This window comes from Schistosoma haematobium, chromosome 5 (assembly GCF_000699445.3).
Source record: "Schistosoma haematobium chromosome 5, whole genome shotgun sequence".
Taxonomy (NCBI): domain Eukaryota; kingdom Metazoa; phylum Platyhelminthes; class Trematoda; order Strigeidida; family Schistosomatidae; genus Schistosoma; species Schistosoma haematobium.
The window spans coordinates 11222559-11250078 of NC_067200.1; the positions used below are offsets into that span (position 1 = coordinate 11222559).

Genomic DNA, 27520 nt, shown 5'->3' on the forward strand with positions numbered 1-27520 from the left:
TCCCGCTAGGATTAGTTATACTTTCGGAAACAGTGGTCTCTTAATATTTGAATATTTGCCTCGCTACTTCTGTCAATGCCACTAACCAACCTCATGATTGGCAATGCGATAGCTTCTGGCATCCGGAAACCGTATTGATCTGCGACAACTGCATTGATTAACATTGCAAAGTGTAGGAACGAACAACTGTCAATCAGACTGAATTTATGTAGTAGGATGTCCAGACTACCGCCCATTAGGCATCACCGAAGTCCTAAAGCCGTAAAGTAACAAAAACAATGGCGAAAAATTCAATCATTTCCATAGAAAGTGTAAATACATTGCATATTGGTTATTGTACATTGAAGTTTGAGGTTAGACGTTATGCCAACAGCATTTCAACATTTTTGAATATTGTAGTTTCACCCATTGTTAATTTCTTTATTGCTTTGTTTCGGTGAATCAAATTCTTATCTATTTATATTTGATTGCTTTGTTGGCAACTTACACATGTTTAAAATTACCATGTATTAAAATATGTGCCACCAGTATTTTCTAATATAGTGTACACATGAGGAAACGGTACCAAAGCCCCTAAAATTTCTCCTTAATTTTGGTGAAGGTTACTTGTCTTCAGGGATTTCCCTCAAATTCCAGGAACTTTGAAGAGTGGGCGACTTCTAATAGGAATGAATTTCTAATTTACGACAGTGAACCTTCTCACTTCACTATAGTGAACTGATTCATGAAATAATTCACATAGCATGAAAATTCGAAGTTTTCGCATATTTTTTGTAGCAATTTTAATAAAATTTATGTTATTATTCAATGGCGTACCTAATATCATGTATGGCATCCCAAGCCTACAAAAATAAATAAAAAGGACAAATCTTGATAAAATTTAGACAACATTACCCAAGCAACGCTAATGCCAATAAAGATGACATCGTAAAAAATTCACTTCTTGTCTAGGATAAGGAAATGATTGGACGTTTCACCGAAATATCTAATATGAGGTGGAAAGTCTCCAAACTCTCCCGTTGTATCTGAAAAACGTAAGGGAAAGGCTTGTTGGTGAATGTTAATATTTACATTATTCTCACTTCTTTGATAACCCTTGTTCAATCTGTCCCTTATTTGATATTCGAAACCTTGATTTGTGCTGTCTATAGCTTTAAAAAGCTGTTTTTCTGTGACAGTTGTTGATGCGATTTTTTATTTTATTGAACCTACTCAACAATTGTCACAATAACTTGCTCTTCCTTCTCCTACATTTGTAGAATAAAAGTTTATTGAGGCTCCTTTTGTTTTCCGTATCAAGTAACGTGAAATTAATTGACAATTCTGAGCTGATTATGTGCGCCAGAATGTATCTGATTAATGTCTCAAGGTTGTCGTATCATAGGATCATGGTGCATTACCATGGGACTATGCTTCAAGTATTTGATGTTAGTTAGAAAAATCGTATTTTCATTACGAGTCAATTTATCTTTATGACCTGATATCTCTCAACTAAAGTAATATTTTAGTTCTTCCAAAATATCTATATTTCGAATTTTATACCTTGAGGTTTACTGGTCAAAATCAACAAACTATTCATTACCTATAATCTGCATCTTGATAGTTAGACAGCGTTCTTAGTTATGGTAAGGTTTGACCTTCGTTTTGATATTTTTGAGACCAAAGAGCAAAACAAATTAGTCTGTAATAATTAGGATTGTCAAAGAATTCCTAAAGAACTAAGGTAAATATGAAGTCTTGTTTTGAACGATTCGCAGAGAGTGCTGTTGCCAATAATTTTGGTGGAGAGTTCCCCAATATATTGATTCTGTATATTAAGAAGTGGAGATGAATTTTTATGTGAGCCCTTTCTTCTATTACGATCATATATATTCTTAAGTGCGGTTTAATACTGAAACGTATTGGTGGTTTATTGTGATGAAGACTGGTACGAGTGATATGATAAGTCATGGTATTCAGTTCTGCACTGCACAAGCTGGAACTTAAAAGCCTGTAGGTGGACTAAGGGGCTCTCATATTTAAGTTGCTCTTCCTTGATTACGCTCCAAGAGAATAATATTCTTCTTAAAATAAAGGAATACTATAGAAAACAGATTTTCTTTACCTTAGTTGTTGATTATCTTCTGTACTATAGACCAAATAGTATAAATTTGGTACTTTTTACTGGTAGCTTTTTCTTAGCAATCCAGAACTGCAAACAAGTCGGTAACAATATATTAAGGGACCAAGTGGAACTAAATAATTACATTTTTAGACTAACATGGTTCTTCGTATGCTTGAAGTATCATAAAATGAGGCACAACCTATTAAATGAGTTACGTATGCCCAACGACCGACTGCCTCGACGTGCGATGTTCAGTGGTATAGGAGTAGGTTGGAAGAAAGCTAGGGGCGGCCAAACCAAAACATGGCACAAGTCCATGAAGTCACTGACAAGTGGACTGAGTCATGTTGGTAGGTGTAGACTACCTGGTTGGGGACCGCGAGATGATAGCAACCGATGGTTAGAGACCTTGATTGACATGGCTCAAAATCGTTTGCAATGGCGCAGGTGCATCCACTCTCTGTGTTCTCCCAAATTCTAATCTTCTGAATTCTTCATGTCCCTTTTTTTCCTCTTTCCAAATTTATTTCACTGGATTATACTCTTTAAATAACATCTCCAAACCCTAATCTTCCCGATTACTGCTTATACTCTTATTACGTCTACCACTATGGGATTTGAATCGACCACTGTATCTCTGTGCTAATGTGGTGTGGCAACTCGAACTGATGTACGTACGTACGAAGTTCTACGTTGTTACTGACTGACTGACTGAAATGAGAAGTGCAAATAGATGCTAATATTCAAGGTTGAACTGTTTGACTATAGATTACGAAATGATAGTTAAAAATGGTTTTAAACGTTAGTTAATTTATTACAAATTAAATCGCTAAATGCATTCATACCTTTTATTTTAGTTATGAGAATCCTCTTGAATTCAACTTATCATATTAAAGGTTGTTACACCACTGTTCATGCTTATGTCATAATGAAGTTTGGTAGTTTGAACCGATAAACCGCTGAGAGTTACCTAACGTAACTCAGTATTTACCGCAAATTTATTGGGCAATAGTTAACAATGTTTCTGTCAAATATATCCAAGTGATTGAATTTCATAATATTTCATTCCTATAGATTTTCAAAAATATGATAATTCTGCTCGCTGTCTGGATGAAAGAATTCATAAGGTTTTCAACATAACCAATTAGTTAAGTTACGTATGTTATTGTTGAAATGTCTGCCTCAACTGAAGAAAATCATTGTCTAAAAAATTTACGAAAGTGCTCAAATGATCAATCATTTCACTTCTCTGAAGGAAATTTATCTAATTCAAATGATATAATCAATTCGCTTGACCAAATCCAATGGACAAATTTAACGTCATTAGATCTATCATCAAACAAACTGCGTGATATTACACTTTTAACTTATGCTGATAAATTAGAGATTTTGAATCTGTCGAATAACTTCTTAAATAACGTCTCTTCAGTAATCGGTTGCAAAAGTCTAATTAGTTTGGATATCTCAAAGAATGATATACATGAACTACCAGAACTAAACAGGTTGTCATTTTTAGAAAAATTAAATGCATCCCACAATCCATTAGCAAGTATTTCCGGTAAGTTGATGTTACCTGTATTTAATTTTTTCAGAAAATGATTATACTAACGGTCACATTAACCTATAATATTAATAATGTTACAATAAATTTAAGAAACTGTGAAATAAACTGCATATTTGACTCATTTATTGAAATTTATTGTAATGAAAACCGAAACATTTTTATAGACAAAACATGTGGCTAAAAGATGTATTTGCTAATTTAATAACGAAATTCTTCATCTTTATCTAGGACTTGAAGTATAATCCTGTTAAATGATGAGGGTTACCATCAGTAAATTTGAAACCTGTTCGCAAAATGTAATTGTAAGCATACAGTTTTGGAGATCGTTGAATTGCATTGAAATCATAAGCCGATCTGAATGAGATCAGCATTCAAGATCTGGAATTCAACACTTGCTTTTTTCCTGCGACTTAGTTGTGTTTAAACTTTAATTTCTTATTTGTGGCATATTGGTGTCTGGCAGTTAACTCATATCAAGCTATTAGTTCCCCTGATAAATCTTGATAGTGCAATAAGAAGACTAAGATTACCAGAACTATGTGACATATTACCGCGATACAGTTCGAAAAATCTGATAACACACATACTTGTTAAGAACATTTATATATAGAAGTAAAAGGTTAACTAGACTAGTCTAGTCGATAGATAGTTCTGATAATCCTTGTCTTCCTTATTTATTTTTTAATATATATGGGTTCATAATCTCTCTGATAATTAATAATATTCACAAACCTATTATATCAATAAGAACAATACATTCAACTTCTAGGCTTAAATAAATACCAAATAAATGAGATATTCATTTTAATTGGTTGTTTTTATCAAATGAACAACTTTAAGAATCAAAGCAAATAGTAATAGTTCATGAGTCAGTTAATGCTAGACCACCATGGAAAACCTGGAAGCAAAAGACAGCCAACTCGTCCTAGTATGGAAGTCCTCAGCAGTGCTCATCCACAATTCCAATCCCAGGACGTTTGGTCTTGTGCGCGAGCACTTAACCTCTGAACAACTGAACCGGCATCCAACGATGTTAATGTCTAACTTCAGCCAATTCACAGTGAGGTAGTATCTCATTGAAGACAAGAGTGGACGGTGGCGCAATTCCATGGATCATTTGAAGCTAGACATCAACATCGCTGAATGCTGGCCGGCTCAGTGGTCTAGAGGTTAATCGTTCGCGAGATTGAGTGCAGTCTGCGGGATCGTAGATGTGCATTGCCGAAGAGTCCCATACCACGACGAAACGGCCGTCCAGTGCTTCCAGGTTTTCTACGGTGGTCTAGATTTGATCGACTCATGAATTTAACTATTAAATTACTACAATCTCCACAAACCCCCGATCCTGTTATTAATTGATTTGTTGAAATAAAGCAAATTATACCTGATAACAATTTATCTTTTTAAAGCAAAAGTTTTCTATGAATGTAACTTTTCAGTTATAATTCATTGTGTCCTCTCTCTCTCTCTCCCTATATATATATATATATATATATATATATATATATATATATATATATATATATATATATACGTAACATGAGTGTTATTGTATTGGTTTAAATTACGACATAATGAAACAAACTACCGAGAGGAAAGCAGTTAACAACCTTCTATTGGCATTAATGAAGACCAATGTTTTAGAATGTAAAATACACTTAAGTACTATCAGAGTTTGGTACTTTTTAACAGCCTACAATTCCTTATACAACATGAAATGCATTTAATTCTCATTCTTTTTTTTACGAATTTCACTTTGTTTAACAACATACAATGTAGGGCAGTATTCAGCTCCTATGAAAATGTATAATTGACCGATCATTTTGATTAATGATAATTGTGATATCCGTGTCGTTTTTTAATACTGATAGAACTGTGTCGATCAGGTCTCGATATGTCTACTAGTCTAAATGGTTCATCATAGATTACTACTCATTGATCAACAAATTTTGAATGTCTCAGTCCTTCAGGAAGTTAGTTACTATCCAAATTGATAGAATTGTATCGATCAGGTCTCGATGTGTCATCTAGTCTAAATGGTTCATCATAGATTACTACTCATTGATCAACAAATTTTAAATGTCTCAGTCCTTCAGGAATTTAGTTACTATCCCAATAGTACCTCCTTTTAATAAATAGTAATAGTTATGATCTTTGACAAGATATAATTTCTATGGAACAAAATGATCATCTTCGTTCTATTTCTTTTTAAAAAGTATTTATGAATAAGTAAGTAACTTTTATCTTGTCATCTATCTTTTTTTGTTTCTTTCTTTCTTTCTTTACAAAAAAATAGGTTTATGGGGATGTATGAATCTGAGATATTTAGATATGACCTCATGTCATTTAACTTCATCTATATTAACAGGATTAAATCATAATGAAATTCAACTTGGTGCTATTAATCCCTTAGAAACAACGAATACTTTATTGTTTTATTTAAAAGAAAAGAATCTTTTCGATAAATTACAACCAACATTATTAGGTATCCCTAATTTACGTTTATTAAATTTAAGTGATAATCCGCAAATTTTTCATATTTTAAATTATCAATTCAATAGAAATGAATGGTGTTCTATACAAACGAATTTATATAATAAGGATTCATTATATAATCCATCTAAGAATGATCCTAGTGGTTATGGTTTATTACCAACTAATATTGAATATTTAAATTTACAAAAATGTAATATACATTTCATTAATGGTTTAACATTGATGAAACGTTTACATACACTTAATTTAAGTCAAAATCAAATTATAGATGATCAAGCTTTAATGTAAGTTTTCTTTTTTTTCTTTTCTTTTTTTAAAAAAAATTTTTTCTTTCTTTTTTCTTTTTTTTGTTTGCAGTCTAAAAATCCCCATAGAATATTTGAGCGAGTAATTGTTTCCAATAACTTCATCATCAGGCTCTACAGTTATAAGTCCTTAATTATTGTGATATTTTACAAAGGCCCAAAATAAGGCATGTATTAATGAATGCTTCTGTGGAGCTAATTATATAGGTCATACTCAGAGGGCTTTATCCTTGCGTGTTCATGAATATGTACCACCATGGAGAACTACAAAAGCCATCATGCAGAAGATACAAGTGTTTCTTAATAGCTGTCTACGCAAAATACTTCTGATCCTTTGGCCAGATACTATGAGCAACAACCTACTATGGGAGAGAACAAACCAGATTCAAGCAGAGGAAGAAATTAGGAAGAAGCTCTGGAAGTGGATAAGACACACAATGAGGAAAGCACCTAACTGCGTCACAAGACCAGCCCTCACTTGAAATCCTTAAGGCAAAGGGAAAAGAGGAAGAACAAAGAACACATTACGGCGTGATATGGCAACAGATATGAGAAAAATGAACAAAAATTGGATAGAACTGAAAAGGAAGGCCCAATACAGAGTGGGTTGGAGAATGCTGGTCGGTGGCCTTTGCTCCATTAGGAGTAACAGGCGTAAGATAAAGAAGATGATATGATGAAATTCGCCTACTATGCATTTTATTTACACAATTTTTTTTCTGGCATTTTCATTTTTGCTATAATACTATTCCACTAATTGTAACTGGACACTTTACTCCAAATCATTCGGACCTTTATTGAATGACCTTTCTAATTTGTAAATGGCATCATTTTGAAGTGTATATGTCGTAACAGATGCAAACATTCATCATTTCTAACATATAACATTGTCAAACTCATCAATACATGTCTTATTTTGACCTTTGTATAATATCACAATCATTATGGACTTGTAACTGTAGAGCCTAATGATGAAGTTATTCAAAAACAATTGTTCCGCCAAATATTCTTCATTTTCTTTTTTTTATTTATTCAATATTTCTTTTTATTTTAATCTATTTATACTTTTTTTTCTTCTTTTGTTTTTGTTAATTGATTCAAGGCCACTTAAATCATTAACATCTTTACAAAATTTAAATTTAAAAAATAATCCAATTTGTGATCAGAATAATTATTTTGAAAGAATAATTTTTCAATTGAAGTATTTGAAAGTCTTGGATGATCGTCGAGTGTCAATAATCGATAAAGTAAGTGATTACTATATTATTATTGTGGTGAGGATGTTCACAATTGAACCGGCTTCCATTCTATCAGAGTGTAGTGTCGGGTACTATGTCAAGCTCACATAACTTATTCTAGCCTCTGGACAGGCCAATTTATCAATTCTTTTTAAGTCATATTTTGTCTTTTGTAATCATTCACTTATCAACCTTGACTGTTTTTATACGAGCGTATATGTGTGTACATCGTATCCTACTCATCATATATCTGTAGCTTATTCTTGTGTGACTATAAATATCGACCAACGCTTGATTAAATGGAGTTGGTTTACATACCTTCTCCACTGCGCATCCTTTCGTTTCACTTCGTTCTCTGCTTTTTGTTTCTCTAATCTTTTGTTTCGATCAACGATTGTATGAAATATACGTATTCAAACGTCTATTCTCATATTTCACTTATTTAATTCCGTTATTCATTAAAGCGGATTAAGTTGATTATTATCTACGAGGATTGGTGACATATATATTTCGACAGTAAACATTCATACGATTAAAATGGAGTCAGATTTTGGGCCACTAACTTTCTACAGCAATTTAAAATGCTACAGTTTATAACAATGAGTTAGTTAAATAAGCTGATATGTGAGTATAGCTTTACTAGTTCCCTGTTCATTTATAACTTACTCCGTAGTCATTTTGTTAATAGCCTGCAACGGCGTCCACAAAACAGCACCCTTCCTCTCCTGGTTAGCAGCGACACTAAATGTAGTAAACAATAACACGAGTGGGGACAATCGAGTGTATTTGACACGAAATTACAGAGCATCTCAATAAAATCTGATAACCATATAGCAAATAGTTAATTTGAAAAATATCAATCCATCGTACCAAATTTGACTGTCCCTTCGTAAATATCAGTCCATTATCTCAGATTTCATTGTTCATTCATTTTCATACAAATTGCGTTCTGTTCCCATTCTTTCTTTCTCGATCTTCGACTGAAATACATTCTATGCCTGACCACCGTTATGTACTACTTATGTGGATATAAGTAACCCACATCACACTATGACTACATGATTGAGTAACTTTTAAAAACTACAGATTAAAAATGCAAAGTTTGTCGTAATATGATAGTATTATTACAAAAATATGTATGGATTAAGTTCCAAACCTTGATCTGTGAAGTGCATATTGTAATTACTATAAAATTATAAGCAAAGAAAGGGTACTCCGGTAAACTATATGACTGACAGCTTATAACTGTGTAGACAATAGTCGAAAATTCGGACTATTAAATACTAAAAATGGAGACATAAACAATGAAAAACAATTTTTTAAATCAAAAAACTAGAATCGGGAACAGTAACAATGAAATTGAAATAATAAAAAACTAAATATTATAAATTACTGTTAATGTATAACAACATGCATGACATCCTAGTTGCTTGAAAGTTTGTTGAATCGAAACTGGTTACTGAATATTAATAAGTAGCTTAAAACAGTTACACCTAGAAAAGTGTCAGATAAGTGGGACTTGATATGATCTATAAATTATACTCCACAGTAATAATAACAATAAAAATTTCAATATTATAACAAGACCGGCTGATAAACGTCATTTGTTGAATGTCTTCTAAGAAGCAGCTGAAATAGGGATCAACATTCTAAGCCATTGTGATAGGAATTTCAAAAAGATCGATATGTAAATAAGTATATTTAGTTACTTTGATCTTCATTTCTCCTTTTGAGATATAAATAAAATCATTTGAATTATAATCGATTTTTTCTTCTTCATTATTTTTGTAGCAATTATAGATTCCATTTGTTGAGTGCCAGTTTCCCGCTGTCATATTAAGTGAAAATTCATTTGTATTCAGTCTCAAGAAGTAAGGATCGGAGGTTTAACGAACTGATATTAATCCTTGCAATTGATAACACTAACAAGCTTTCAATGTATCAACAAAGGTGTCGCTATTACATGTTCTGCTAGCGAATTCCACTAATTCACTACCCTTCGCGAGAAACGGAACTTCAGACGTAAAAGATTGGATCTCGGTTTCTGAACTTTTTTAGAATGTCTTCTTAGATAATTAGTCCTAGATGGAAGGAAAAGATAAGACATATCAATACGAAGATCATCGTTCATTATATCATAAATCAATGTTAGATCAAACCGTTACCTGATGTACGATAACGGAAATATGTCGATGTATCTCAGTCTGTTTTCATAAGATGGTCCAGAGAGTCTTTTTACCATTTTGGTCTCTCACCGTTGAACTTGTCCTAGCATATTCACCTCATACTTGAAACAAGGACTAACTGCTTGAATACTATATTCCAAATGCGGGCTCATGAGCGTCCGACATAATACCCTAAACATTTCCTCGCCCAAGTACTGAAAAGACCTAACAATAATCCAGAAGATCATAAAGTCTTTGGCAGCCTTGTAGTTACTCATAGTTTTGAGATTACTACTTACTATGACTTCTAGATCTTTATAGTTCAGTACATTAGATAACACAACTCCACATACTGTGTAGTGATATAAATCGTCTCAACTATTTAAGTGCATCATCACACTTTTGTTTGAACTAACTTCTGATCTCTAACAATGTCCATCGATTTATGTTGAGTTTTTTTTAATGTCTTGTCTCTATTGCTATTTTCCTAGGTACGCTCAAATCTCTACTATGAACCTACATTAGAACAAGTAGCCAGAGAAGATCATCGAATTAATTTACTGCATCAATTTACAAAACCGCAACGATTAAGAGATTGGTAAATTCATCTTAATTAATTATTATAATAATTCCAATGGTTAAGATCATAAGTCAGTTGAAGCTAGACCACCATGGATAACCTAGAAGCACTGGACGGCCATCTCGTCCTATTGTGGGACTCCTCAGCAGCGCGCATCCACGACCTCGCCCTCTGCGAGCTTCGAATCAAGGATCTACCGGCTTCGCGCGCGAGCACTTAACCACTGGACCACTGAGCCGGCATCCAATGGTGTTAATGTCTGACTTCAACTAATTCAGGAAATTGGGCGACACGTCCACCATTGTCTCCAGTGAGTTACTGCCAAGGAGTCCCACAATAAGACAAAATGGCCATCCAGTGCCTCCGGGTTTTCCATGGTGGTCTAGCTTCAACTGACTCATGATCTTAACCATTGAAATTACTATAATATCCACAAAACCCATCTGATATTAATTATTATAAGTTTAGAAAATTTATGGAGATTGTTGAATTTTTGTGGTGAACACAATTTACTGATTCTGTTTCAACAATCATGCAGTCTCGAAAACTGATTGAAGTTATATATAATATATATATTTACTGTGGTTTACTTGCTCAATGGCCAGGAGGTTAAGTTCTCGTTGCGAGATCAAAGGTTCTTTGTTCGACCCCCTGTGAGATCATAAATGTGAACTGCTAAGGATTAGAAAATTTAGGACAAATAATTATATTTATCACTATTGTTAAGTGTTAAATTGTAGTTATAAATACAATTCAAATTATGCAATACATCGTATATAAATCTTGTCAACTTACGAAATAACTATTGACATCAACAAAATATATGCTCAAGATACCCATAAATGAACCAAAAATCCTCAATTTGAACTGAAACACCAATTATAAGAAATTTAAAACTGCAACAAGCACCGTTGTCAATTAAGTTAATGATTACGAAGGAATTTTTTTCAAAAAGTAAGAAGTATCCTGATAATTAGGTATGAAGCTAATCATTCCTTCTCCAATAACTAAGAAAAGTGGTATACCAAGTATCTTTTTTGTTCATCTAGTAGTAAACACTAAGTATAAGAGTGTGATTTTCATTGAAGAATCCATTTCAATCATTTATATCTATCCATGTGTATTTATTATCAACACATCATTGTACCACATCCCAACTTGCCAATTAAGTGAAAGTTAGGGATTGAAATTAAATCGTCAGCGTAATTATTCTCTTATGTGCAGCACTCAGTCACTGGTAAAATGTTCATAAATGCTTGGTACCGTATAGATTTGGAACATTGAAAAACAAATGAGCTGAAAATTCACGGACATAATCAGAGTAACAATGAGTGTATGTAATCTTAATGTTTAGCTTTTTAGTATCAATTGAAGTTGGACATTAACACCGTTGGATGCCGGCCTGCTTAGTGGTCTAGAGATTAAGCGTTCACGCGTGAGACCGATAGGTCCTGGGTTCGAGTCTCGTGAGCTAGTATCGTGGATGCGCACTTCTGAGAAGTCCCACAATAGGACGGAACGGCCGTCTAATGCTTCCAAGTTTTCTATGGTGGTCTAACGTTCATCCATTCATAAGATCAATTCAAACTCAACAATCACCACAACCATATACTGATATGAATATTTATCGGATTTCACATTTATGCTAAAATGTATCAAAATTGTTAGTCTGAAACGAATGATTAATTATCTGACTTTATTTAAGATAACAACTTATGTGAATCAGTATTACAGTGTGTTTAATACACATGTTAGGTTTTCTTTAATAAAATGGAATGAGAAAGGGGTTTTGTGAATATTATACCATGAAAAACCTGGAAGCACTGGACGCCTATTTCGTCCTACCGCGGAACTCCTCAGGAGTGTGCATCCACTATCCCGCCCTGCGGGATTCGAATTCAGGACCTAACGATCTCGCGCGTGAATGCTTAACCTCTAGACCACGGAGTCAGAATCTGAAATGGAATCAAATCAATGGTTCTTAAATTTTTCGACAGACTAGTTTCATAATATTTTTAGATGTGGAATTCCAGTGAATTGATAATAAATCTTTGATATAAATCGAGATACAATACACATAACAGTTATGAATCACCATCTAAAAAATCCAATTCATCTTAGTAATGTCAAGTTTTCACTCGGTACAATTTACCCAACATATATGAGTCTCTTATGTCCATTTCAAATCCATTGATTGATCATTGTTTAAAAGATCTTGTGTTAATTATATTAAATTAACCAATAAACATTCAAGCTGGATTCAGATTCTAAATAAGAAAAGTAATGACTTAAACAATGTAACTGAATACTTCTGTAATCTTTAGTTAACATTTCAAAACTAATTAAACATTCTAATCAACAAAGTGAAATATATCATTCTGATGAAAAAAGTATAATTAATATTAGACAGTAATACGGATAGTGGAATCCATGATACACGTTTCGTCCTATTCCGGATTCGTCAGCTGGATGTACTGACATTCTAGAATTGATGTTCACTCTAGGGAATATTGTAAAGTAGTATATCATAAAATCAGAAAAAGTGATCATCATTATAATTTTTTTAATCAGTGGCTTTTTTCATGTGCTCATTTGACTTATGTAATCAAACATTACTTATTTCTATTGTTATTGACATTTACTGGCCCCAGTAAAGTTACACAGTAGATTGATAATTGATTAGGTAATTTAGTAGTACCCTGGAACAGTGATTTTTAACATCCAATTTTTTTGACGTTATCACCTTTAATTATTGTGATCAGTCTGCCAACAAAAATTAATCTTAAACAGTTTAAAATAATTGTCCCTTAAAAGTGTAGTTTCCTTTCAAAAAGAAAAGAAAGATTTATCTTTATTACGTGTTTTATTGAAATCATGAACCGATCAGTGTTAGGTCTGCTAGGGTTGACGCTATCACGAGTTCACTTAATCTGCGAACGAGAACAAAGACTCAGTGACCAAAGACCAGTAAGCTAGCTATTTGATGCGTCCCAGCTCCGCTAACTAGAGGGAGAAGTCTAAGCTTGGAATGGGGAAGTATATTCTGCAAACAGCCAAAACGAGCGATAACAACAAACACAATTCAGTACAGTAAAAAACCGTCCTTGGGGAGAGTTACCAAATAGCATACTAAAAGACGCAACGGACCAATAGCATTTAAGATACTATCCAGTGGGAAATACGACATGAAGGTGACAAGAGCGCCTTTGGTGCGAAAACAAAGAAATTCAAATTTTCTAAATAGAAATACAAAATTAGGTGCCTCCTCAAGTGAGTTCTGGGGATCTAACGTCCCCAACAAGGTTACCACTGAAAATCGGAAAACACTGAACAGCCATTTCATTCTGTTATGGGAATCCTCAGTGAAATTCAATAATCTGTACAACCCTAGAATGGAAATTTATGGTATGTCGTTAAGGGATGGGTCTGTATTTTAATAACATGTAATTGAAATTTCGACCTATATGATTATTTACAAATTTTTTAGTAGTTTTACTTCAGAATGTATCATCTAATAAAATTGAAGTTTCGTACTTTGATTTGAAACCTATCAAAGAAATATCTTTATTTGACTATCGGTACTGAATATTTCATCTCATTATTCATGGGAATTCCAATATTCTATTCTTGTTATGGAAAAAAAACCGTTCTATATTTGTTCTACTTGAATAAATTATCTCACTACCAATATTCAGTCATCGTTTTGTATCGTTTTATCAGTCAGTCAGTCAGTTACCTACAAAGTAGGACCAGGCACATATATGCATCAGTCCAACTTGCCACACCTCATTAGCACAACAAGATGAACACCGAATTCATAGAAGTAGTTAATTCAGTGGTGGTAATATATAAATGAAAGATTGCATATAAAGACAAAGTACAGGAAGGAAGAATTAGTTCGTAGAAAGAAAGATATGAAGCAATTTTAATCTCATACTTTAAAGGAAGACAGAGAGTACGTACACCTACGCCATCGTGATCGATTCTGAGCCATGTCACCTCAGAGTCTTCAACGATTGGTTACAGTAGTCACGCGAACCCCAACCAAGTAGCCTGCATCTACCAACATGGCTCAGACCAGAAGTTGGCGACTTCAAGCACTGATGCTACATTTTGATTTGGCCGCCCCTAACTTACTCCCATTCGTCTCCAACACTAGTCAGCATTGCGCGTCGTGGTAATCGATGTTCATATGCATAAATAACACGTCACCTAACCATTTCAGTCAATGAAAATTTACAATCTCATCAACTGATTTACCATTATTGAAAATATTTACTAACAGTTATGCTTTTAATCTATTTCTTTGTTTATTCATTTTTATTTGTTCGTACTAAAATGTTTCACAATTCCTTTTTTTTCTATCAATAGTACTTTACCAAGTCTAGATACACCATATCCAATTCTTGCTATTATTGGACCAGTTGGTATTCATAAACGTCAATTAAGAAAATTATTATGTCAAAAATTAGATAATTATTTTGCACCACTTATATGTCATACAGATAGATTACCTAAATATAAACTAATAAAACAATTCAATTCTGTTCAATCAAAAGATTCATCTCATAATATAACAACCACCCAAACTCGATTAAACAATAATAATAATAATTCAATAGAGAATAAAATGTTATATGATTCTAATTCGGAAATTGATGGTATCGACTATTATTTTGTGAATACAGAAGTGTTTAATAAAAAACGAATTGATGGTGAATTTATTCAAACTGCTAAAATAATGGGTAAGTATTGTGTAATTTAAAATAATTGGACATAATTAAAAATTGATAAATAGGCACTAAATAAACTCATATATCAATAGGGGTTTTGTGGTAATTTCAATAGTTGAGATCATGAGTCAATTGAAGCTGGACCACCATGGAAAACCTGGAAGCACTGGACGGCCGTTTCGTCCTTTTGTGGAACTCCTCATAAGTGCGCATTCACGACACCGACTCACGAGATTCCAACCCACGACTTATCGGTCTCTCGCGTGAGCGCTTAACCTCTAGACAACTGAGCCGGCCGGTATCCAACGGTGTTAATGTCTAACTTCAACTAATCCACGAAATTGAGCGACACATCCACCATTGTATTCAGTGACTTATTATTTCACAACTGACCCGGTTGAACTCCACTGGTCACTGCTTCTCACTAGAACTCCAGTCACTAGTGAGCATATGTTGATTATTATCAGAAGGGAGTTTTGTGGAGATTGTAGTAATTTCAATAGTTGAGATCATGAGATCGCAGATGAGCACGCTAAGGAGTCCTGTACTAGGACGGAACGGCCGTCCAGTACTTCCAGGTTTTCCATAATAGTTTAACTTCAATTGACTCATGATTTCAACTATTGAAATTACTACAACCTCCACAAAATCCGTTCTGATACTAAAAACGAAATCGTAATTTCTTCTGCACATTTTATTTAGGATATCAATATGGATTATCATGGGAAATACTAGAAAGTATTGCACGTCGTGGTTTAGCCGGTATTGTTGTTGGTGAATTAGAACTATTATATGGATTACGTTTAGCTGGACTAAAACCTCGATCTATTTTATGTTTACCAAGTAATTTATATTATTATGAAAAAGGATTACGTGCTAATTTATCACAAATTCATTATACTCAATCTGGATTATTATGTAATAATGATAATATATTAGAAACATTATTAGAAAATTCAGAGAAATGGATAAATTGGTATATTCATAGAACTTCTCAATTATATCCACAAATACATCGTGATAATCCTGGATTATTTGATGCAGCATTATCTATTGATGATACACAAGAATTATTTCAACAATTACTTTTATTAATTTTTGACTATTTAGGTAAGTTAAAAGAATAAATGAATTACATATATTACTGTAGGTATCATTACCATGGTTTGATTTGATAATTTCGAATAAATTGAGCATTGGGTTGATTGTTATAAATGAATAAATAATATATTTGTAATATCCCAATGAGTAGAAACATTAGATTTTCTGACGTTTCGTGACTTAGTGTAAGTCACTTCTTCAGAGAATAAATAACCAAATTAAAATTAATCCAAGTTTAAATAGTACAACGGAACAATGCAAGAATAATATTTGATCAATCAAAAAACAGGTCTGAACAAGTTGATGTCATTTCATTTCTGTCAAGGCGATTCATAGGTGATATGTATGTAAATTTGTGTGTATGTATGTATGTGTGCATTGTTTAAGAATAAAAACTTGTGTGACCTTTATGGTAAGAAAGGATAGAGTTTAAATTTGTAATATGATAGTGTGAAATTGTAAATACGATCAGACTGAATGGTTAGGATAGATGGTCCAAGTAGGATGTATGGCTATGGCCTTCTTTTCTATTGAGAGAAGTAGGATTAAGCATTATATGGAACGCCTCAGCTACCCTCCTTTCTTTGTAGTTGGAAAAGCCTTTTTGCAATATTTTGATATTTTTTTAAAAATCGATTTGGTGGTTGTAGAAAATGGCATGAACTGCTATTGCCGATTTAATTTGAAGTTGGTTCAATTCTACAGGATTGTTAGGAGGTTTCTTTGTGTACCTAATATGTTCTTTGGCTCTAGTCAAGATTTCGCGGGATGACTCTCCAATATAATAGGCATCACAATCGATACAACCTAATTTGTAGACGCAGTTCTGTGTGGACATGAGAGGGATTTTTTCTTTCAGGCGAACTAAAGTATTACGTAGTGTGTTCGTTGTTTTGTAATATACTTTAATTCTGTGATGTTTTAAGATTCTTTGGATTTCTTCTGTTGCGCCATGACGGTATGGTAGAACTGCAGTACCAATCCATGGCATTTCATTCGAATCATTATTATAACGTAATAAACTGTTTTGTTTTAATATGCTTCTAATAATCTTCATAGGAAAATTATTAAATTGTAAGATGCTAATTACATTCATTTGTTCTTTTTGTTTGTCTTCCTCTGATGTGATCTTGTTAGTTCTTCTAAAAGGATTTAAGGCTAGCGAGATCTTAGCACTGAAAGGATGTGCTGAATGGAAGTCAATATAACGATTTGAGTGCGACGTTTTCGGTAAATGGATGAGTTTAGACTTCCATTTGGATTTCTTTTTACTAAGCAATCCAAGAATGGTAGCTCACCATGTACATTTTCATTTTCATTGGTGAATTTGATGTGTGATGAAAGTGTATTTATTCGTTTAGAAAAAGATCTTAGATGAGTCTTTTTTATAACAACAAATGTATCGTGGTATGATGTTGTGGGTGAAGATATTTGATTCTATGTATGCCATAAAAAGGTTGGCTACAACGTGATATAGTTACAGACGTCCGGAAGAGGAGAAATTTTGACTGCAACTTTGCGAAGTGTCCTCCAGCCGATCAATATTCAACAATAATCTGAAGGATAAATTATCTCACTCGACCAATTTTATGTGCATTTGTCAATCCACCTATTTATTTGGAACCAGATGTATGGGTCATTCAATGCGTAGTTTGCCCAAAGAAATTCAAGGACATTACCTGTTTTAACCGAAGAGTGGTAAGAATGACTCAATAAGAAGTTTGATAATCAAACACTTTGTGAACTTATGTCACTCAATCAGGGTGGATTCTGAATTCAAAGTCATCTACAATGTAAGTAGAAGGGCGCCAAATGCAGTTGTATTCCATCTTCTTGACACTGCCGAAGCAACAGTTATGTATCTATAAAAACCAGAATTATGTGTCCATAATAAACTGGTACAATCTCTTCTTCTACCATAGTCTTAATCTCTCATAGCTCTTTTTCTTCATACTTCTCCTTTCATAGCTATCCGCTTCCCTTCTATCTTCTCTATAAACCTTTTACCCCCAACTGATTTGCTTCTATTTCTGTGATTCTTCTGATTACCATTCGTCTCAATTTCAACATTTTATCTTATAGTTCTAAACCACCTTTTCCCAATTATAATTTCCCTATCTCTCTTCATGATTAATATTCAAGGCCTTAACAAAAATGCTCTTATTAAATTCACTTGGTATTGTTTACTTGAATCTTCCTATGGATGTCTATGACTACAATTAATCAGTCTCTTATTGGCACATGTGCATATTGTGCTTATCGCCTCGATATTGCCTTAATTCACAAGCATTATAAACAAAGATGAATAGTGGCTAGCAGTGAAATCCAGGACGCGCGTTTCGTACTATTCGAAGCTGTTATTAGTTTTCCTAAAAAAAATAACGTCTAAATGCCTTTGTTTACTCTAACTCACTGTTACCATGTTTAATATAATTTTATTATCACTATTACTGTAAGTATTATCATTTTGAAAAGTAAGTGTATATTTGCAACTGTACAGCTTTGAAAATGAACTTAAAATAATCCAAAAAACGTTGTTAAAATTACTTAATAAGGAGTATGCAAACAATTAAATAGTGAAGTATATAAACGGAAGAAGATGAGAAACGACAAGTAGATATAGAATGTAAAACAATTAGATCGTTTATTACGTCATATTCGGCCAATAAAGGGACGGGATTGTCACGGATTTCTTCTGAAAATATGAACTAGGATTATAGGTTCGAATCCCTATGGCTGCTGCTATATGTAGAGGAAGAAATTGGACGCAATCGGACAGTGAATAATGTATATGATAGAACATTCGAAATGATTTGGTTTCAATAACTATACGATCACTGTCAACCAGATGTGCAAAGATAGAGCTGCGTATTATATTTGTCTAGCTCTTCCCAAACAAATCTGAGAAATCTTTAGTCATCAGTAAATATGCACCTAAGTTACTCATGGAGGAAAGCGAAATCAATAGATTTCATTCATATTAATCGACCACTAAAATAACCCTCGATGTCGCATTGTTTATTCCTTAGTGTTGAGAGAATTTCATTCATCAGGTTGCAATTTATCTACTTGTTTCAATTATCGTGCATAATGGTACGCATTTTTAAAAATTAGGTTGTCGAACAGATCCTGAATTTTATGATAGCTGATACTCTTTATCAAACTGAATCTCCTACCTTGATGATGGCTGAACTTCTTAATCAGCAGTGAGATGCTTGCACTAAGTGATTATTGAGTAGTTGATTTCACGTGATGTTGATTGCTGACAAAATAGCTTGGTGTTAATTTAGTGGGCTCCTTTATTTTGTCGTCATTTAGATCAGACGATGATGTTGAAAGGGCTCATCACTTTAGTGGCCCGAGATCTGACTCCAATTTGATCGAATGAATGATTGTTATTGAAATATATATGTCACCTATCCTCGTATATAATCATCAACTTAAATCGCGTTAGTCAATAACGGAATTAAATAAGTCAAATTACGAGAATGGACTTTTGAATACATAGATTTTGTATATGAAGCGAATGGAATAGAGAGGAGCAAAACGACGCACGGTGGAGATGGCGGGGAAGCCAAATCTCCTTCAACCAAGCGTTAATCAATATTTATAGTCACACAAAATTAAGCTACAGACATGTGATGAATGGGATAAGAAGGGCACACACATATGCGCTCATATAAAAACAGTCAAGATTGGTAAGCGAATAATTAACAAGGTCAAAATGTGACTCAATTGGAATGAATAGATTGGCCTGTCCGAAAGCTAGAATAAGGTATTTGGGCTTAACATAATAACCGACACTACAGTAATACTGAATGGATCTGATTCAAATGTTACGAAAGACCTCAGTTTCCCTTGGATAACAGGTTATCGCCAATTACAAGTGTCACTTAACTAAAACTTAGGTCCAAAAATTCCTGCTAATTACCTCCAACCGTCAAACAGACATATTTGGCTACTCCATTTGACATTTGTAGGTAAGAAATCCGTTTATCATATTAAGCTTTTAGCCAAAATTTTACTATTTACACATTAAAGGTGAACGCTTTTTACTGAGTCCATCATCAAAGGTTATGAGAAACTAATAATATTCTACTATGGTAGAAAATTGATAACAAAACATTCAATCTGAAATAAACCACAAACATTCACTAAATGAGCAAAAAAGTACATTCTAAAGGATTTTAAACGATTGAAAAATGGTGTGTTTAGGAATGCTGCCACTTTCTACACTACTTTTATCATGTCTACTTAAAATTGTCCTAAAATACCTGGAAATATAGCTGAATAGAATTAAGAATGAATTTCAACACGTACAGACTCAGTTCTAATATGGTGCAGTTGTAAATGAGCATAACCACTGATTTCATAACCGAATGAAATGGTCATTAGTTACCATTTAGTTAATAGACTGAACTTCAAGACAGGTTTTTATTTATTTTAGTATATAGACTGATATGTTTGTTTTTAATCCAAAATATATTGTCACTGAAATAGACTCTTTTTTGGTGGGCCACTCTTCTATCAATATAAAGCAAATATCAAACTAACTTAAGTTTTAATTTTACCTATTTTGTTTACATTTCAGGTATAAATAGCTCCAGTGAATTTCCTAATATCCAGATGAACGATAATGGTATTCCTGAAATATAAAGTGCCTCACAAATACATGGGCTGTGATGAAATACGTTGAGATTATTTGATTCGCTCAATTATAAGCAAATAAAATTTGGAGACTTCGTCGTCTGAAATAGATCGGCTGTCTCGTCAATATCATATCTCATCAGGCCTTCTTTGCAAGCATCATCTAAAATGAATACGTGATAAATTAAACAAATTCATATTTTATTAAACTATTCGTAACTTGCAGATACCTTTTAACTTGATGATAAGGTTTCTTTTATACATAGACTTCATGCTCGCTGATATTTATTGTCTAAGTAACCTTAACTTTAAGATTGGACGCTACTCTCATGAGTAAATGAGCGTCGTTTAGTATTTCCACACGTGTTAAATGGGCAATTATTTGGTGATCACTTATCCGTAAAATTAGCTGATGAAATGTAGTTTAATAGGAGATAAATTCAATAGGATTGTTAGCTTCTGTTGTACATAAATAGCTTCAAATTATTGCACAGATCCTAAAGTTCTCCGAAATTTCATGGGAAATCACGGAATGTAAAAGCTTATTCGTATAAATCCCTACAGAAACACAATATTATCGGCATTAATTCCATGTTGATTGTTATGATTTCTAACTGCTATCAGATTAGCTTAAATAGAATCTTGATATAAGATCATTAGATCCTTTTGAAGCGTTTAATCAACCTTTTGCCAAGTCCTATGTTGGAAACAATGTCTCAAAGTACGAGTGAACGACGAATTGGTTACTAATCTAACTTGGTGGTAGATTGCAAGTTGTTCTCATTTCAATTTCACTGCACAGTTGGTTCATCATGGTTGGAGAGTTCCGTACGTTTATGCTTTCTATTCATTCATTGTCTTTGTATTTAATAAATATTGACAAGAATACCACCTCCACTTGGTCCGGTCTACGTGTCATGATCTTAGGATTGAAAAAGGTCTAGAGACAACTAGAATTTATATCCATGTATCTCATTTCTCATTAACATTCCTTTTTGATTGGGCTCCTAGCGTCTCGGTTTAACCGATATTTGAGAAATTACAAACTCAAGGTTGAAAACCCGACTATTTGTACCTCAATAAATGTGACCCATTTGTCTACAAAGTCTGCTGATGTTACGAAAAGCCTAGTTTGTATTGCTGGTTAGATTATGTGAAGAAACAACCTAGACTTGAAAATAAGTTTCTGCAGTTTCACATAAAAGGTCATAGCATAGGTATACCTATTTTCTTTACATCTAACCAGAAAGTTTGCATGGCAAGATTTCGTTTATTCCAGATCAAAATAATTTCAAACTCAGATGTCTTTACATATCCCCAATTCTCACTTTACAAACAATAAATTATTTTGTGTTCAGAGGTTTCTCTCCAAAGCTTGAGGTAACCTGACTTGAATCATTCAAATACGTCTCCAGTGTTTATCCAAGACCTCATCTGAGAATACATTCTCATGAGGATTGTGAATCACAAAATATTAAATCTATAAACAAGTCACTTTTAAGATTCTTTCATACATGATACTGAAATTCGTACAATGATTTCTGATGTGATTTCATCCTTATCAGTCTGCCAATACAAATTTAAATATCCAATTTCATGCATTCCACCATGTCTGTGTGATCCCAATCATTAAACAATTTGTTGAATTAAATTCATTGTAATGTGATAGTATCTCTCAACACAGCTTCATCTGTACCAAACCATGGAAAAAATCACGTCAGATTTAAGACTCTGGTGTTATTTAATATCCAAGAATCGAAGAGTTAGTTACTGGAGAAAAGAGCAGTCTTTGACAACTAACAAAGAGACGAATATTACACCTTTTTGACATGGGTGTGTATATCACTAACGTGAATGATCGGTGTCGAATGACTGAGAGTGTACTCGAGTCAGACGGGAATTGTGTGACCAACGAGTTAACGTCAGGGTCACACCTCTCAGTTAATACCCAACGTGGATTACTCTTCCGTCGTATTCAGGCATCATGGCTGATTTGGTGATCATACAACACAAACGACGTTATTACGGTGATATATTTGTAAGAGTAAGTGCAAGAAACAGAGTGCAACCACTTCTGCATGATCCAGTCCATGGCACCCCATTCATCGATGCACGTTGGTTGACCTTAATCTCGACGAATATCAGTGAACTGTTATAATATTTCAGTTATTTGAATTGTAGTATGAACTAAGAGTCCCAGAAATAACGCAATTGAATTAAGAAGTGAGACACAAGCACAAACGAATGTATTGTATTTGTAATTCTAAATCAAGTATTCAACAAGTACAAAGGTATCATTGGTTCATTCAAACATCACATCCGCCACAGCTTAAATTGGAGTCTAGGTGTTTGTAATCAATCGTACGTCTTCTTCTCAAATTCATCCTGAGTCTGTCTGACATTGTAATGGATAAGGATTCTGTATTATCTAGAATATGTTCATTAGCATTAGAATTAACAATCGAAATTGGAACTGACTCACCTCGTTCCTGGAATTGTATTTGATCTATATGTCGACTGTGTGTACTTAAGTCATCGATGTCTAGAATTCGCACCGTCGATTTTCCGACATTCTTCAGAACAATACACGTAGATGGTCGAATATCATTTCCTCGATAGTATGTAACTTCTGCAGACTCCACACATCTCATATTCCACCGAAGAATTCTTCCTTTCAACAGCTTCGCTGGAGTCTCCTTCGTCACCGAATGTTTGGCATTTCTATATTGCAATAGAAAGGTATCTACTCCCCTCTCCAGCTCATTAAATGTTGAGGGGGCTATAGAATCAATAGCAGTCTTTAATGTCCTAACAAAATTCTCTGCCTGACCATTAGAACACGGATGTCTGGGAGCAGTAAATAGATGTTTGCACCCTATACCGTTCAACCAGGTAGTGACTGCATCTGCAGCAAAATATGAGCCATTATCAGTCACCAACACCATGCGAACCCCTTCTCCACTAAACACCTTTCTTAATGCTTGTATTGTGAAATCAGAGTTTGGTGAAGTTGTGAAAAAAGCCTCAGGCCACTTTGAAAAAGAATCAATGACTACTAGTGCGTAGTATTTACCTAGAAATGGTCCACAATAGTCAATATGAATCCTCTGTCAGGCCTCAGACGATACTGGCCATGGCACCCACTTCAAAGGATGATTTTTCAACAGATGACATTTCTCACAATTGTTTGCCGTACGACATATATCTGCATTTATCTCTGGCCACCAGCATGTGAGCCTTGCCAAGAACTTCATTTTCTCAACACCTAAATGACCACTATGAAGATCTTCAAGAACAGATATACGCAAGGAAGGGGGAATGACAACACGATCACTTAAACACAGAATACCATCAGGAGTAGTAGATAGCTCATCCCGCTTTGAAAAATAGATAGGAAATCTACGTTTCAAATTAGCATTCCAACCTTTCCTTATAGCACTGAGTATACATCCAAAATATCTACGAGTTTCTTTAATGAGATCTGAACGTCTCACTGGTAAAGGTTGCACTAACAAACAATCCGAAGTATTAATAGGTTTATCTTGTAATGACTGTCGAGAAATGTAATCAACATGTTGAATCTGTTTGGCACTTCTGTGCTGAACCGTATGGTCATATGCACTCAAAGCAATACTCCATCGCTGAACCATAGCTGCTGAGGAACGTGCTAAGGATTTTTCGGGATGATAAATAAACTTTAAAGCTTCATGATCAGTAACAATAGTGAATTTCTTTCCGAATAAATATTTATGAAGTCTTTTAACAGCCCAAAACACAGCTAATGCTTCCCGCTGAGTCTGTGAATAACCTTGTTCAGTAACAGTAAGTTTGCGTGAAACACAAATAACTGGTCTATCTTCCTGTTCCAAAACTGCACCAATTCCCACAGGTGATGCATCAGTAATAAGCACAGAATGTACATTAGGGGAGTACGTTCGAAGAACAGCATCACTTTGAAGAAACTTCAGTAGACTTCGTAAGCATGACTCTTGTTCCTCACTCCATTTGAATGAATTGGATGTTAAAATATTAAATAAACAATTTGCACGACAAGAAAAATAGTATTGAAGAGCACCCACTAGTGAACGTAATTCTGTAAGATTTTTCGGAGACGGTGCATTAGTCAGTGGAGCTAGTCGTTTCATATCTGGTCTAAAACCATTACCATCAACTAGGTATCCAAGGCATTCAAAACTAGATACACAAAATGAACACTTATTCGGATTCACTGTAATATTCTTCTCAGCTAAACGACGCAATAAAGCAATAAGTCTCTGGTCATGAACTACCTTATTAGAGCCATGAACAATGAGATCATCTTGATAAACTTCAACACCTTCAAGATCACAAACTACTTTATTCATAACTTCCTGAAATATGGCTGGAGAACAACTTAGACCAAATGGAAGGAAATTGTATTTGAACAGACCAAAAGGAGTGTTAATTGTCGTCAAAATAGATGAAGATTCATCTAAAGGAATTTGAAGATAAGCATCTTTTAGGTCAACTTTCGAGAACACTTTAGAACCATGAAGTCGATTTAGAATATCTTCAGCTTCTACCGTCGTGCACGTTTGCTTCAACAAACGGGAATTCAGAGTTAATCTATAGTCACCACAAATTCTAGGGGTCTTGCCGTCCGACTTCAGTGGCGTAACAATAGGAGTACCCCATGCTGAAGACTGAATTGGTTCGATTATGCCTTTCACACACAAATCGTTTAATGTCTTATGTACTGCTTCTCGAAGACCATAAGGAATTATTCGTCTTTTAAGAAAGAAGGGATCACCCTGTACTTGAAGTTTTATAGGCTTAATTTTCATACCTCCACTGCACTTAGCACACATAGCTATCAAATCTTTAAGTAAAGTATCAGAATTTTCTTTAGAAACTAGGAAGGACAACTCCACCTTAAGCCTTTTCAAGTTCTTTAAACCCAAAATTGACAGTCCTGTTTCGCTAACTAAAAATTCACAAGGTATATATGAAGAATTATCATCTCTGATTAGCAATTCACAACATCCTTGTATGGGCAGTCTTTGTCCAGTAATCCCCAATATTGATACTTCAGTGGGTCGTACAACAACATTAGGATCTAAAGATTTCAAGTTCTTGAATGAAATAATGGACTCTATACTACCTGTGTCCAGAATAATGTCATGAAATGAACCAAGCGATGTATATAGTCGTTTTTGAATATGAACATTACCTTTCGAAATAGTAGACAAAGATAAATGATCACTAAGAACATCCGAATCATTGAAATTTAAATTACAAGATTTAATACTACTTGAAGCAAAATGGACAGTAGCTTTGCATACTGACTGAATGTGTCCTACCTTACCACATTTAAAACATTTAGCACTACGAAATACACATGAATTGCGAGCATGAAACTTTCCACATGATAAACATTTACCAAACTTCATCTCAACCTTTGTGATTTGCTTTGTAATTCCTCGTTGAAACACCTTTCATATTTACACGAGAATATGAATCACTGTTAAATGAACGCAAGTTTGATTGACCCTGAGATTGTAGTTAATCAAGACGACTAAGCAAAGCATTAGGAATCTTCATCGACTGGATATCAAGTTCATTGACTGCTTCGTAGTTAATACATGCAGTTCTAGCATCTTGAAAGGAACAGTTTGGCATTCTTAACAGCTCTCTTTTCAAACTCGGTATGTTAATTCCTGCAATTAATCGATCTCTCAGTTGCACATGAAGTTGATCACCGAAATTACACTTGGCAGCGTGTTTCTGTAATTCAAGGATGAATTCCCGAGCCTTTTGGTCATTTCGACGAACCATCTTATGAAACTTCGCCCTTTCACGGCATTCGAAACTGGTGCATTTTACATGACTTATTAATAGCTCTTTAAGAGTTGCATAAGGGAGTGAGATAGGTTTTTCTGGATACGCCAAAGTTTTGAATAAGCTGTACGCTTCTCTCCCAATGAATGTCAGAAAATGTGCCACAATTTTATCACCTTTAACACCTTTCTTGGTCATTCTCCAGATTTCGAACCTTTCCAAGTAATCCTCAAAAGCTTCAGGAGTTGAATGAATATCTAACTTTTCCATTGCAGGCTCCATCGCGACGCCAATATAATAATTCAATTATTCGAATTGTAGTATGAACTAAGAGTCCCAGAAATAACGCAATTGAATTAAGAAGTGAGACACAAGCACAAACGAATGTATTGTATTTGTAATTCTAAATCAAGTATTCAACAAGTACAAAGGTATCATTGGTTCATTCAAACACCACGACTGTTAAACATTTAGTGACCTGACTACCGAATGATTTGACTGGTGACATTTCACTGAACCTACATGAGTTGTCTGAACGAACCCGTGTCAGTTGCACTGAACCAATGCTACGACAAGATGTACAAACCTCCACTATGAGTGGCCATACATTCGACATATATGACTGAGGAAACTCCTTTAGTTTTAGACAGATCAGAAGTAAGCAGTAACCGAGCATCTAAGTCAGATACGATTAATAGTGTCAGGGGTCATAAGTGACTATCAACGAGCCAGCGTTTGGTATTATGGAAGTAGCTTACGTGTCTCACATT

General features: G+C 34.1%; 2 protein-coding genes across 2 annotated transcripts; one reads left to right on the forward strand and one right to left on the reverse strand.

The window, feature by feature from the left end:
* The first annotated feature begins 372 nt into the window (after nucleotides 1–372).
* MS3_00009142 (uncharacterized protein) lies at nucleotides 373–21781 on the forward strand. Its single transcript, XM_051217473.1, has 9 exons — nucleotides 373–395; nucleotides 2962–3145; nucleotides 3179–3662; nucleotides 5965–6448; nucleotides 7572–7716; nucleotides 10364–10470; nucleotides 14824–15197; nucleotides 15888–16295; nucleotides 20878–21781. The coding sequence occupies exons 3-9, from the start codon at nucleotides 3278–3280 to the stop codon at nucleotides 20940–20942; spliced, it is 1968 nt and encodes a 655-aa protein (XP_051064885.1). The 5' UTR covers nucleotides 373–395; nucleotides 2962–3145; nucleotides 3179–3277; the 3' UTR covers nucleotides 20943–21781.
* A 533-nt stretch (nucleotides 21782–22314) lies between these two features.
* MS3_00009143 (uncharacterized protein) lies at nucleotides 22315–26505 on the reverse strand. The gene has a single exon (XM_051217474.1). The coding sequence runs from the start codon at nucleotides 26360–26362 to the stop codon at nucleotides 24044–24046; it is 2319 nt and encodes a 772-aa protein (XP_051064886.1). The 5' UTR covers nucleotides 26363–26505; the 3' UTR covers nucleotides 22315–24043.
* Between the last annotated feature and the right edge of the window lie 1015 nt (nucleotides 26506–27520).